The sequence below is a fragment of the Motacilla alba genome, chromosome 5, assembly GCF_015832195.1.
Source record: "Motacilla alba alba isolate MOTALB_02 chromosome 5, Motacilla_alba_V1.0_pri, whole genome shotgun sequence".
NCBI lineage: Eukaryota > Metazoa > Chordata > Aves > Passeriformes > Motacillidae > Motacilla > Motacilla alba.
Window position 1 is genome coordinate 11,033,168 of NC_052020.1, and position 14,677 is coordinate 11,047,844.

Here is a 14,677-nt window from a genome sequence, read left to right on the forward strand (position 1 = left end):
TGAAGCTCAGCAGATGTTCTCTTGAAGATGCCTGTGCAGCCATCCCCTGGACTGACTGCTGAGCTTAATACTTTTGTGTTGAATGAATTGCCTGCTTAAAGCAGCACTGAAAAATAATGCTTGTTCTAGCTCTTGTACAGCACCGTGAAATACACAAGGTGCAGAAAAAACAACTCTTCCTTCCCCAAAAATTATGTGTAGGAGAAGGAGGGATTGATTAAACCCAGTGTAATGAAACAAAATGCTGGGTACATCACTGTGCATTGACTCAGTTTAAGATTTAAATGTTGTACTGTCATATAAGAGCATAGCCGTAGTGGGCATCTGAAAGGACTCGCTGTCAGTGGCCTGTTGAGTTTCAAATATGTTATTCATATGATTCTTTCCTCCCTCCAGCTGTTTCCACAAATTGGAAAGGCTTTATTTCAGTTTATAAATGCCATTTCCCCATTGTTCATGCCCACAGATATTTTCCATGCCCAAATATCCATCCTCCCAAGAAAAGAAATCCTGACCCTATAAAAGAAGCCATGTGGAATGATCCTTTGAGGAGAAAGTCCAAAATGGCACAATATTGGATTTGCCATCTGCAAAGTTTCAACAGCTGGTATTCCTCGGTTGTGTATCTGTGGGTAGGGACATGGGGAACAGAGCAGAATATGAGTGGGGTGTGGTTGCATTTCCAAAGAGCTCTCAGTTTTTGTGTTGTGGCTTCAGCTTTCCCATTAAAACTGGAAGGGCCAAAACTCCCTCCTGTGAGAACTGAATGGAGTAGTTGCTTGATGTTTTGCTACAGCATGAGGTGAAATTATCACACGCACAGAGACTCCAACCTTATTGGCTTTTTGATGAAAAAACTGGTCAAAGAGTTGAGAAAATGCAGTTGTCTGAAAGAGCAGAGATCCCACCTTGAAGCCATAAAATTAAACTGCAGCTTGAAAAAAAGCCATCAAACTTCAAACCATTTTCTCACATATACTTTCTTTAGAGCCTCACCTAAAATACAGCTACCATGAAGGAATCAGCCAAAGTGAACTTCATGTTTTTCACACCTTTAGATTCCCTAGGATAAGAAAAAAGCTTCTTAACATGACTTTTACATCTAAAACATAGGATAAAGAAAACCTGTTGCACATGGATGTCCCACCATGCATTCTTCTTTAGGTTAAATGGGAGAATATTTGTCTGGGGAAAGTGAGGTAGGAGTTCAGATATTATATAAGAGAGAGACAGTTTTTCCATCAGGAAGCTTCAGGAGTTCATGCTCTGTAGGATCCTGTGAATCCTGGTACATTTTTAACACCTACAAATTTCAACAGAAATTATCAGTTAGAACATCTCATCCCTGAATAGTCAGATGAGTAGCTAGTCACAAAAGCTATTTGAACTGGATTCATAATCTTATAAATCTTTACCTTTTGGAGCTGCAAAGGGCATTTTTTGTTGTAGCAGGGCGGAATCTGCTGTCAGTCAGCTTTTGTCCACTGTGCACTGGGCACAGGTACAATTTTATCTGCCTCTATAATACAAATCACCTTCCTGGCACCACAAAAATGTTCATAGATATTTATCTACCTTTTGGAGCACTAGGACTGAGTTTTGAATGAACTGTGGCCAAGTTCGTGGTACCAACTGGAAACCGCAGGGAATCTGGCAATGCAGACTTCATGCCAGACAAAACTGTTTAGTATCTGTCTTGAATGTTTTGATTTGTTCATTAATCAAACACAAGTGAAAATACATTCACAGGAAGCTGATACTGAAGAGTTTCCGTGTAATAGTTTTTTTTTTTTTTACGTTAAAAGACTTATTTATTTTGTGATGATGGAGTTTTCTGTAGGAAAGTGTTGTTTATATACTCTGTGTATGTATTTTATTCTACTCAATTTACTTACTGGAGAAGAAGTTTTATTTGTGAAGTTTGCTATCAGATTATGTGTGCAGTACCTCTATCTGTAGCAATTTGTCTATTTGTAGATGCACATTTTTAAGTTGTCTGTTGCCTGGAATTGGGAAGGTGAGTGTGTGTGCACCTGAAATGAAGGAGGAGCAGTGATGGGAGTAGGAAACAGGAGAGAAGTCTGAGCTGTAACTTCCTTTCTGGTATCACCTTCTATGGACAGTAGAAAAGGAATGTCTGAAACTAGAGTTGAGAACTGCATAAGCATAAAATCTATGGAAGCAGCATAGAGTTGCAGCTTCCCCTTTCACTAAATGAACTGTATGTTGTCGGAGAATAAGCTGAGTTGGAAGGGACCCATAAGGAGCATGGAGTCCAGCTCCTGGCCCTGCACAGGACACCACAAAAGTCACACCAGGTGCTTGAGGGCATTGCTCAAATGTTTCTGTCCTCTGTCAGGCTTGGTACTGTGACCCTGGAGAACTGTTCCAGTGCCCAAAAACCTCTTGAGTGAGGAACCTTTTCCTAATATCAAGCCTAAACTTCCTCTGACACAACTACAGGCTGTTTCATAGTTGATCATAGCAAAATCTGCTTTGACATTTTTGTTCTGAGTAGACAGGTCCAATTCTGAAGGCCTGGTTGATGCAGAGTTATTGTCCACAGTAACCACACTTTAAAAGAAACAATAAAAATATTTTTGTATAGGGAGCAGATCCAAATTGGACTTCTGCTGCATTCAGCTTAAAACCATAGGAAAAAAGAAAAGAAAGATGAATTCCAGCTTTAGTGCCAGTGCCATTCTAAAGCTTGCTCAAATATGGACTCCCATGAGATGGAGAAAGTTTGAGTCAAGCTCTGCTGTAGGCTCACTCATGTTTGAAGTAAGAGAGCGTGTGTGTTCAGATAATAGATTTTATACCCTGGCCTTGTTGTAAAGAAGATATTTCCATATGGGTACTATACCAAATTTACCCTACTGCGTGTGGAATGCCTTCTGCTTGGCAAAAGGCCAAAACATTCCTTGCAAGGGAGAAGGGGCTGAAATTTTATCTGATCAGAGTGTTAATCTGTGTCCCTTAGGCTTATCTTGTGGCTGTTTCTGTGTTGCAAGGGCAATGCTGCATATGCCTTTTCAATGAGATCATTGCAAAATCAAATGGCTATTAAATTATATTTTACTCATTTTTGAACTGAGCTAATACTTTAGCACCAGTGCTAAAACTTTGAGTAGGAATGCTGGTGCTGGAGCAACATTCCAAATGATGTCTGGATAAAATTAATGATTTCACACAAGTATTTCAAGTTAAGGTTACATGTTTCAATATTGTTAAACATAAGGGGTAGCTTATTATGGCACTGCAGCCAACCTGGAAACAAGAAATGGGACCCTATTCCTGCCCACACTGGCTACTTGTTATTCCTGGACACATCCAGCTGGCTGTAAGGGCAGGGGATCACTTTTTCTACCTGACACGTTTCTGAGGCTGTGCTCTCCCGTGCCCTCTCTGGCATTACAGATGTTCAGACTTGGATTGCAAGCAGAGAACTGGGATTTGGGAAGCTTGGGAGCATTCTTCTTGGGCCTGTGTGATGGGGGCAGTGCTTGTCTGACAGCCCCTGTGGGTCTCTCTCTCCCCAGCCTGAGAGCAAAGCAGCTCAGGCCGTAATGCTCCTCTGTGTCAGGTTTACTCCTGCTCTGTGGGCTGTGAAGAAAGATTGTTCCCTCAGCAGAACTCTCCAGCACAGTGGGTCTATTCAAGCCTGCATCTGGGAAGATAGTTAGTGCCTTCATTTATGAAATTCCTATCATAGAAGTGTGAGTTCTTTGCAAGAGCGGCTGGTCTCTTGAGAAGGCTCCAACATGTCATGTACACAGCTGCATGTAAATCATTTTCATAAAAGGAAAGAAGAGAAGCTCTTTCAAATCATCAAATACCATCTCCCAGCATGTGAAGGTTTAAAAGATATGTGATAGCATTCACAGTTTGTTTGTGGATTTGTTTCTGTTTGCCTCCTGCTAAACCCCTGTGGTTCCCTCCTGCCACTCTGGATGCAGCGTGCATGGGAACAGAGCTAGAGTTTCTGTGGCTGCTGCTCGGTTTCCTATCTCTGCTGGGAAAGGCTGCTGCTGCAGAAATGCTCAACAGAAACTCCACTGGCAGGAGCCACTGTCCAGAGTGGTTTGGTGGCTGCAACCAGCTCCAGTGGGTAGATGGGGAGGTGTTTCCCTGCCTCCTCCTACAAGGAATGTTAAAACAGGTTTAAGTGTTTCCAGTTGTTTCTCTGGCTAGTGGTTGGAGGCCTGATGAAAGGTGATTTATAACACTTTTGCTTGTGGTAGTTTGTTGAAACTTTCCTTTCATTCAGATGGCAAAGGTCAGTGCTGTGGGAGCTGAACCATTTCCTTGGGAAAAGCGCCTCTGCTGATGGCTGTGGATCCCTGTGGCTGAGCCATAGGTGGGAAGGCACTCTCTTCAACTCACCATCAGCTTGTGATAGTCAGGGAAGAAAGCTTATTTACAGGGTTGTTATAAAGCCAGGGGATATCACTGAGGAGCATGATATCATTTAATTTACAATACATCCAGTTCTTCATCATTTTATCTTACAAAAATGTCCCTTCTAGGAAGAAACAGTTCCTTCTTTCTTGGATCTTACTGGCATTTTTTACATTTGTGAAGGGCAACTCTTGAAATTCCCTATGTTTTTTCTACTGGTTTTTCAGTGTAGATTCACACTTTCCTTTTTTTTCTTTTTGGTTTTAGTGTGGAAAAGTGAAATTCCAGCAAGGCTGACTTAGTGAAAACTGAATTAGTGTTGATGGCTGGAGAGAAATGTAACTTGATCTTCTGTCTCCAGTGCTTGAATCAGGAACTGAAATAATTGTTCTAAGACTCTGGTCAAGTTGCCAGAAAATGGAGCAGTGCTTCTGCCAGATGGTCACCGCAGAAGTGCCAGACATTCCTCCCCTCTTTGAGCTTGCAAGTGTGTGTATTTGAGAAAGAAAATACACACAGGCAGCAGGGAACTGAAATGCTTTTCTCCCTGGGATGCCTGCTGAGTGTGCAGGGCCGTGCTGTGGGCAGCACCCACAGGGATAGCAGGGTGTGATGGCTGGTGAAGGGATGCAGGCACAAAGGTTTGGGCACAGGAGATGTCTCTGTTGAGCAGTGACACTCTGCCACAGGGCTTGACAGACAATATGAGGTAAATCCACTAGAAATGGGGCTGCAGGACATGTCATACAGCAAGAGAAGCTAGTTCAGTGCCTGAAGGAATTGTGGCTCACTTGAAGAGATGATGTTGCCTGTCAACTGCTGAGCCCAGCTGTACTGGTTAATGATTGGTGCCTTTAATTGAAACCATGGTGCACCACTACAGCCCTGTCTTGTAGGAGTTGCTGGTGCCATAAATCTTGTTTTTTCCATATTAGAAAGCTGTGTTCTTTGGGGATATTGAAGTGTCTCGGACTTTTTTCCTCCTTGCCCCATTTTTGTTGCTATAGCTACTATAATTTTTGTTAACAAAAGGAATAAGAAGTAGTTTGCTGTGCTTAGTTTGTTATTGTCATTTTGCTATATTGTCATTCTGCCAATATTCTCTCAGTCATTTATCTTCTTCTCTTTTTCCTCCAATTTCCCTTAGAACCAATTCTGTAAAGAAACTTCAGGAGTCTAGGAACTGCAACTCTCCTGCAGTCAGTGCAGGGCTGTGTGTGTGGGGGGGAATGAGGCTTCTACCCATGAATCAGAGACTCAAAAACTTGAATTTAGATTTGAGTTTGTGCATTGAATGACCAGCTATGCAGACCCTGAGCACTTCCCACTCTCATGGACTTGCACCTGCTTTGCGTGACTGCAGCAATTTCTGTCTCTTTTGGTAAAGTCTCATGTCAGTATTACAGATCCATTTTTCTTGAAATATCTTTAGAAAAATTCCAAGTTTATTCCATGAGGAAGATTTTAGCCACAGAATGAAAACATCCTGGAACATGAGGAGAGGTGGGCTGCTTCTCTGGGGGACACAGAGTGTGTTCCCAGTGTGGTAGGGAAGAAGGGGGCTGTATTTCTCTTCTCACCTGGGGTTTCTTATTGCTCTTTCTTTTTTCTAAAAAATCTCTTCATTTTCTTGTTCCCCCTTTGTATTTTCTCATAGTATATTAGCTATCCTTCATCTCACCTTTGCTCTACTAGTCTTGAGCTCTTCTGATTGTCTGGACCTCACCCCTCCTTCTGCTTCTTCTTTAGCATACATCCTCTGTTTCAGCAGCTAGGAGGGAGGTTGGGATTCACTCATTTTTTTTGGCTCCATGCTTCCCGCTGATAATTCTTTACTTAGTTGTCTGAGGTGGGAATATAGGCGGGGCGTGGACACACCTTTCAGTCAGGCTACTCACACCTCATTGCAGTTTATCATCCTGGAAGCACAGAGGACTTTGGTTTGTTTCTTTTGGCTTGGGACATGTAGAGTTTGAAGGAGAGGGAGGTGGTAGCCAAGGTGTTCATAGACATGAAGGGAATCTGAATCAGAAAGCCACTGTGCATGAGAGAGCTGCTCATTGCCTCAAATCAGGCCAGTTTTAAGCCTCCATCTCTGGTACAGCAGTGATGTTTGGATAGATTCCTGAGGTAGTTGGAAAAATAGGAGCACCTTTGAGAAAATGGGCCATTCACCCAGATGCCAGAATGTGGGTGGTGGGCTTTAATCTCTGGCACTGAATTTGCAGGTCTTATCTCTAAACAGGTTTCCTAAGACTGTGGCTGAAATCCATGTCAGAGCTCCAGCACAGCTCAGAGCTTCTGCGTCCTGCAGATGTTGCTTTAAGTGCAAGAATGTAAATTCTAACTGTAAACAGATACCTTCCTGAAAGGTTCCTGCACAAATCCCTAATACAAACAATGGACTTAGTTGCCATCCCATTTGTTGCTGCTAATGCCTGTGTCCAGGTTCACTTCTGGATGTACTTTCGATACAGGGGAATTAAGATCTTCTCTAGGGGAATTAAAATCTTTTGTGTGCCTTTCTACAGATTCCCTGGGTAACTGCCAAGAGCTAAAGAGACAGACCCAATGTTGTTCTCATAGCTTTGTACAAGCCAAGACAACTTTGGCCAGTGTTTTCTACTTACATCCATGAGGTCTCCAGCCCATACCTCATCCTCCCAGGGTGCTTTTATATCATCATATTGAGACAGTCCATACAAATGAATAGTTTCTTCACTGGAAGCATTAGCACTTCCAGCTTGGGTATCATGGACAGGACCTGCTTCTGGGAGATACTGGCTCAGAACAGTCACTAACACACAATGATCTAACCAGAAGGAGCTTCATGGTATCACCACTGGTCAGCTCTTCACCTTACTGAGGTATCCAAAGATGATTGCCCTTCCCTCCCATCATGTGTCATTAAAACACTTTGCAAGGCCTCTAACTGCTAATAATTTTACAGTTCCTACTCTAGCAGGGCTCTGAGAGGGAGCCACGTGTGCCTGACAGTCAGGAAGGGAGGTGTGCTGACAGCTCTGGGCACAGCAGTTTGCTCTGTATGATGGCTGTGACCTGTGTTTTGCCTCAGATGATGCTGTAACAAATCAAAACCTACAGCAGTTGCAAAGCCAGGATGCTTCTCAGCTGTCTGGCAGACATTGTCAGTCAGCCTTGGGGTGAGGAGGGTTCAGTCATGGGTGTCAGCTCAACTGGGAAGTTCCTTCTAAGACTTATTAAGACTTTTGTCTTTGTTTGTTCACTCTGTGAATTGCACTGGGATGTTTTTAGGGACTGGTCACACCCAGTGGGAAACACCAAAGGACATTTTCTCATCTCTCTATTTCTCACCTCTCTCTATTTTCTCATTTATTGTATCCTTTGTGACACAAGAGATATTAATGAAAAAGAATCTTTGTCCCTCAAAGCTACCCAACTCTCATTCCTTAGCAAATTTATAATTTGGTTTTTGTGTCACAAGAAGCAATTCATTATTGTGCAAATGGTGTTGATGTTGCTATTAGAGCATTATGGCTTCACTGAGGAGTAAGCAACTGGAACAGGTGAGCTCCTCAGACTTAAATGGTTGTTTTTATGCAAAAATCCTAAAGATGAAGGGAAAAACAAAGAATAATACCAAAGATTTGTGATACATGTTGGGCATAATTTCTAGACCATTTCTACCCTGGTTTCTCAAATCAAGGTATTTAAGCTTAAAATAGTCAATGTATTTTTTCAAACCCAAACCTTTTCTTTAGCCTACACAGGGAAAGACTAATTTCTGTTTCAATAACAGACATATTTTCTGTTCATGCGTCCTTCTCTAAATGTCTTCTTCCTTGATTTTCATGTTGTTTTCCTTCCATTTGGAAGTTGTGGTTGCCCTAGGATTGCTAAAGGTAATGAAGGAGCTTAGCCCTAAGTTCTTACCTAGTTCAGGCATTAGGCTTTGACTGCGGAGTATTTCAAGTGAGGTCTGTTCTCTCTACCAGGTATTGCCCATTTTCAGTTAAGCAGGCGGGGGAAGAATAGCTTGAGAGAAGATAAATGAAGTAATAAAAAGATAAAGTATGGCAAGAATGACAGAATAAAGGCACAAAATAGGAAAGAACAACATCAGAAAAGCATTTTAGGTGTCAGAAAAACAGGAAAGGAAGGTGAAGGGTGCGTGGAAAGCTGTCTTTGCTTTAGGCAGAGTGCCTGGGGGAGGTAACTTCTTTCCCCTCCAGTAAGTGCTGTAGCATCTGTTTCCCAGTAGTACCAGTTCGGTTCAGTGGGGACTAAACTGCTGAGAGGGTGGTTTGGGCATTGCAATGTCAATGGCTACCAAGTTCACCAGTCCTGCTGGTTATAGCCGGAAGTTTGTGCTAGAATTAAAGTTGCCACCTAGCTGTGAAAGCTTAGCAGAGAGACTGGTCATGGACTTGGCTGAAAACAGGCTGGGGTGGGGGTGGGGGGGAATTTTGGATGAGACTGTGGAGTTAATCCCAGTCCAGAGAACAGGTATTCCTGATGGAGTCTGGTAACAGTGCTCTCAGGAGTCTCTGCAGGCGCCCTCTCAAGGCAGGAATCTTTAAACATTTTATTGGGCTTTCCAGTTAATCAGAACTGACATGGTTCTGGAAGGACATAATTATCTGTTTTACTGGAAGGGAGTAGGCAAATTGCCACAAAGCAGGCTGCAACTCCTAAACAAAAGTACAGCTGTACTACACCTCTTGACATGTGGGCAAGCTCCCTTAAAGTACTCAGAAAAGCAAATTAATGTGTTAACTTTTTAATGGCTGAAGCCATTCTGTTGGAGCTACTGTTAAGAGAAAAAATAAGTAGACACATCAGTTATTATAAATATATTTATGAAAGTCTGTATTTGTTGTAGTTTTTCAAAAACATGAGTTTGTTTTAGCAGCCTGTAGTTCTTCCCTGTTATGACTTCCTGTAATGCCTCCAGGTCTCTGCCCTGTGGGGCAGACCAAAGGAGTAGTATTTTCCCATATTTTCCAGACCCTAGATTGTGGAACTTCAAGGGGAAGGTAATCTGCATGAAAAACTCAATCAGAACTGAAGTTTTCAAGGCATGTTAGTGACAATGCCAGGAGAGGGCTTTGGAACCTACATTCAGAGGCTCCCTTCTCAAGTCATCAGACACCACGTGTAAACTCTTCCTCAGGGTTCAATGTCATTCACCTTCCACAGAAGGAGAGGAAGGAATTAATTCTTGGAATGTGCTAACTGTGTATCAGAAAGCAGGAGGTTTCCTTGAAGCAATAAAGCAATTAAAGCGTTCTGTGTTGCCTTGACTTTCCAGGTGCTTGCTCCAAGCCTCACTCCTCAACCCACTCCCATTGACAGCTTTTACTAAAAAAAAACTTCCACTTTTTCAGTAGTGGGACTGAGAGTGGGTGCTTCCAAAGTGTTGGGATGCTTTAGAAAATTACGGATAATTTTAAACTGCAGAGGATTTACCCCATCCCTGCTAACACCTGTTAATGGCATTAGACATTCAGTGGTGCTGTACTGTTCATTAGCCCAAAATGTGATGGCTTTCAGTGCTCCATTAAAATCTCCTACCTACAGTTAAATTTAAAAAGTGTAAGTATACCATAAACAGAGGGGAAGATGGTCCATAAGGAATATTCTGTCACTGGACCTTCTTGCAATGCTGAAGATCTCTTAGGAAACATCCACTTTGTAGCAGCCCTTTTTAGTCAGGATGCTGAACCTTGCCTGGCATGAGCAGCAGATCCCATGTTGCCATCACCTAATTTTTCATATTTGCCTGTCATCTTTAGTTTTTGATCCTGATAAATGGTTTGTGGAGGTTTTAGGCAAAACTGATGTAATGATTCTACCATTTGGGCTCATTAAATTGCCAATTTGAGAACTGTCCCAGTAAAATTAGTGAAACCATGTCTGGAGCAAAGCACAAGTTATGGCTAAATAAGGGTTTCAGAGGAATTTTTGCATTTACAAATAAAACAGAATTCTGCATTTTTAAACCAGGTTTGTTAGACGGTTTATGAGACAATGCAGAATCTGTGTGACACGATTATTTTTGTATTTGTTTTTAACAGTATGTCACAATACTTGAGAGATTTTGGTTTCCATTGCTTTTTGAAGAATAATTTGCAAATAGTGTAATGTGGAATGCTCTCACCCAAGCCCAAGGGATGTGATTTTGACCCTACAAAGATTGAACAAACTTGCAGGCTGTCAGACTCATTTGAAGACTATAAAATAACTTTCTACATAACCATAAGATTTAGTTTAGGTCTTCTTTCCTTGTTTCTTTGTCTCTGTTTTATTTTTCCCTTTATTTTGGGGATGAAGTGGATTGGTGGATGGGTGGGTGAATTTTTTGGGGTGATATAAGTCTTTCCTTACAGGCACCCCTGTAAATGGCTGAATACTTTTCTGCTATGTTCATGTTGTTTGCATTTTTTCTGCATATGCTGGAATGATACCAGCATCACCTGCATTAAAATATTCATCCAAAATAAGCTTTAAAGGAAAATTGAATAGAAAAGTCTGTTGATATCACCATATAATAATAATATAGTCCCATATAATAATAATCATAGTCCCAGCTGCATGGGAAGGAACAGACTTGTATCAGTAGGTTTGACATGTCTTGAGAAATCGTCTTTAGGAACTCAATTTATCTTTAGTTGAAAGCAAACCACTTTGTTCTACTTTTAAGGAGGCTTTGAAATGTAACATTTGAATAATCACTCCTTTTAAATGTTGTTGATGATGATGATTTTTATCAAAGTTTGACATACTTTTCTTCCCTTCCCCCTCTCCCCCCCCTTCTGATTTTGGGTTTGGGAAAAATGGACTCTCAAAACCAACAGCACAAAAGCACACTATTTTTTTTTAATGTGTCAGATCAGTCTCCCATCTTTTTGAGGGTTTCTTAAGCTCATTTTTGTCTTGAACAGAAAAGAAGATCTTGGAAAATTAACGTTACACATGCGTGCTAACAGCTATTGTTCTCCTTACGCCATGTTTATCTCTCTTATTTTTCTCACATTAAGTGTTAATAAGTGATTTAGATTTAACACAGTAAAAGTATTGAACTGGTGTGTGGAAAACACTGAAAAAACTGCTTACTCTCTGTGGAATGTACAGTCCTAGAAAGCTTGGCCAGCATTAGCAGGCTGCCTTTTTTGTCCCAAGCAATCCCTTTTCCAGTCGGAACAGGCAGTTCTGTAACAGTCCTGTAATCTTGATAATGTAACGCTAACAATAACAATGAGACACTGGAGGAATTTAGGGAGCTTCAGTGTAGAAAAAAATGTTACCAACCGGGGAAAAAAAACCCCTCTTAATCTGGGAAAATTGATACAAGGCAGCAGAGAAGGACAAGTAGACCTGGAGTCTGTGGTCAGCATGATTGACTCTGCCTCTGGAGCTGCAGTCTGCAGATTTTCTGACCGTGTTTGTGGCAGAACTGCTTGGAATCAAGTGGTTTAGAGAATGTCCTTTGACTGTGATAGGTCTGTTAGTACAGGGATTTTTGTGTGTTGTCAGCCCCCAGCTTGTTTTGCAGCATCACATTACAGTGGCTTCTCAAGCAGTCTGGACTTCCTGTGGGTTTGAGTAAACAAGAAGTTTCGTAACACTCCTTATTTTTGCATTAGCTGTGCTGTTAATGGTCATAAAAATTGGTAGTTCTGGTCAGTCCCTGGGTGGCAGTGCTGTAAACCATGGCAGATATTTTAGTTTATAAACTAAGCAGCATCTTAGAAACTACCCAGACTGGTGCCAGCAGAGCCACGGAATCCTTAATAAATAACTCCTGTAGCATCAGGTGGAGTAAATACTGTTCCTTTTCTTTCTCAAGGGACTCTGCTGGCATTTTAGGAATCTTATCATGACATGAAAATACATTCCTCACTCATTTTGCAAAATATTTCTCATGGGATTACAATGACAGAAGAAATGGCCACTAAGAGCTGTGCTTTACACTGGAGAAACACGTGATACAGTCAGCGGAGGGGCTGATGATATCCCAATTATCTTAGGGGTTCCTGCTTTTGCATCCCTTGGATGACATCCTGGCCTTTACCCATTTCATCATGTTCTCCCCTCAGTCACAGCATGACATTGCTATTAAAAGAGCAGAATGAGGACAATAAAGCACGGTGCTGGGCTGTTTCTTTGCCAGTCTGCAGCTATGTCACAGAAGTGAGACCCATCTTTTGGGCACACAACTTTATACACAGGGCTGAAATTAAGTTCACTGGTTTTGGGATTACCAAATAGTTTAAAAAGCAGCTAGGAATTGATAAAGATTCTTTATATTACCTGAAGTTTTAAAATTGTCCTAAGACAGCTTTACTTAAAGAATCCTGAGGCCAATAGAGAAAACTGCTTGTGATATTTTCATATCACAAGCAGATTTGAAAATTATATTAGAAAATTCATCATTTCACTATTAGAACATATTTCCATAATAGAGCTGCACTTTAAAGGTGAGAAAGCTTTTTTTATTCCTTGGGATAGCTGTGGTGTGGTCAAATTTCCAGTCACAGCTATGTTTGCAAGTATCACGCAGTGCTGTAATTGGGATCTCCACATACTCTGATGGATGGAAGAACCACACCAAACCTGTGATCTTTTGTGAACTTGATATCCAGCTCTGTTCATCGGACAGGCCAGCACCTGAAGCACACACCTACTTCTCATAAGTTATTTCCATTTATAGCACTGGGCTGTGATGAACTTGGCTGTGGATGTGCAGTAGCAGCAGTAAAGGGTTTCGTTTTTCAGGATCATCGCTACACTGATTGCATTTTATAGAATGAAAAGCAACCTGGACTTCTGCCTTTACACAGAATAGTAGCTCAAGGACTTAATTGTCATTTGGGCTTGCTGAAACTTAACTGACTTTTCTTCTCACAGATATCCACATTTCTTGAAAGCAGAAATGACCATGACTGCCAACAAGAACAGCAGTGTCAGCAGCAGAGCTGGAGGGAGTAAAGTGCCTCAGGACACTCTGGAGAGGTAAGTGGAGACCTGCAGGATTTGTAGATTTTGAGTAAAGTCTGTCTGTGTTTGGAACAAGATGTCTAGGGTAAGCTGCCTCTATTCTGACACAAAAAGAGAGTTTTGCTGGGCTGAGGGAACTTTTTTGTAGGGAGTGGAAAACCCAAGGTATGAAGAACATACCTTTTTGAACAATTGCTGCTCATGGGCTGGTTATGATGGGAGTTATTGCAAGGAAGGATTTGTGTGGAAGGTGCTGTATAGACCTCAGAAATTTTGGGCTGAATTCCTCAGCCATGTGATTGCATGCCAGCTCCCCTGCACTGCCAATGTCCAGTTGGTGTTTTGTGTTGGTTTGTGTCACATTTCCTCTGCTGTTTCTGCCTTCACAGACCATGGTCAGACCGTCTCCTGTTGCAGGTCAGGCAGCAGGTGGGAGAGGGCTGAATGTAAAGTACAGGGCTCATCTCTGTTGCTTTGCTTATTTGCCCTTTCTGTAGCATTAAAATAATTTGCAAAGCAGATTACCTTTGTAATTCACAGTTAGGGGAAAAACTAAACTTTTTAAAATGTGCAGTCAAAGAAAGATGCAGACAACCAACAGCCATTCTGTTTGTTTTTTTTTTTTTAATTAGGTGTATTATACTGTGGTAGAGCTCAGCAGAGGTGGGATCCACATCCTTGTGCACTTGCCAGTTTGTGTGTTTGCCATCTCCTAGTACAAAATAGTAAAAAGATAAAATAATGAGAGCCAGGGTTGCTTAAGGAATTTCTAGAGAGATATGACTATGTAGATATTAATAACAGTTTCTTAATGATCTCTGGAGCTCTCAGGTTGTTTATTGTCCTTCCACCAGTGCAAACAGATTGGTGCTGGGAACTTGGGTCTAGGCTTTGTCAAACTTTGGACAAGTCTTTTGTTTCGAAATAATTTCCATTCTGAATTGCTTCGAAAGTACTGTGGGATACTAAGTTATTGGATAGTAACTGTCAAATAAACTGTCTTTCCTTATCACCATCATCTGTTTCGATTAGAATTTGTCAGGAAGAGATTTTCTAAGTAAGAGCCTGAAGCCAAGGACAATCTTTAAGGTGCACTTGCACAACAAGGGATGAGATGAATAGGTGGTCATGCACCGTTTCTCCAGCCATTATTTCCCCCTATGTAATCTTCACCTGTCTCTGAGAAACCCTTCAAGAGGATGTTATTTGAGCCAATCATGAGCATTCTTCCTTTGAGTCAGACTGTAAATCAGTGTTGTAAGTGCTGGCATCATAAAAGTTTAAAGCTTGCAAA

At 41.5% G+C, this 14,677-nt stretch overlaps 1 protein-coding gene across 2 annotated transcripts in view; it reads left to right on the forward strand.

Moving 5' to 3' along the window:
* Positions 1 to 14,677, forward strand: part of DENND2B (DENN domain containing 2B) — a 152,651-nt gene that overhangs the window by 52,688 nt on the left and 85,286 nt on the right. For both annotated transcript variants that reach the window (XM_038139669.1, XM_038139668.1), the window contains one exon: positions 13,294 to 13,398. In XM_038139669.1, coding sequence (XP_037995597.1) covers positions 13,319 to 13,398 — 80 coding nt within the window. In that variant the 5' untranslated portion in view covers positions 13,294 to 13,318. The remainder of the gene's footprint in view (positions 1 to 13,293; positions 13,399 to 14,677) is intronic.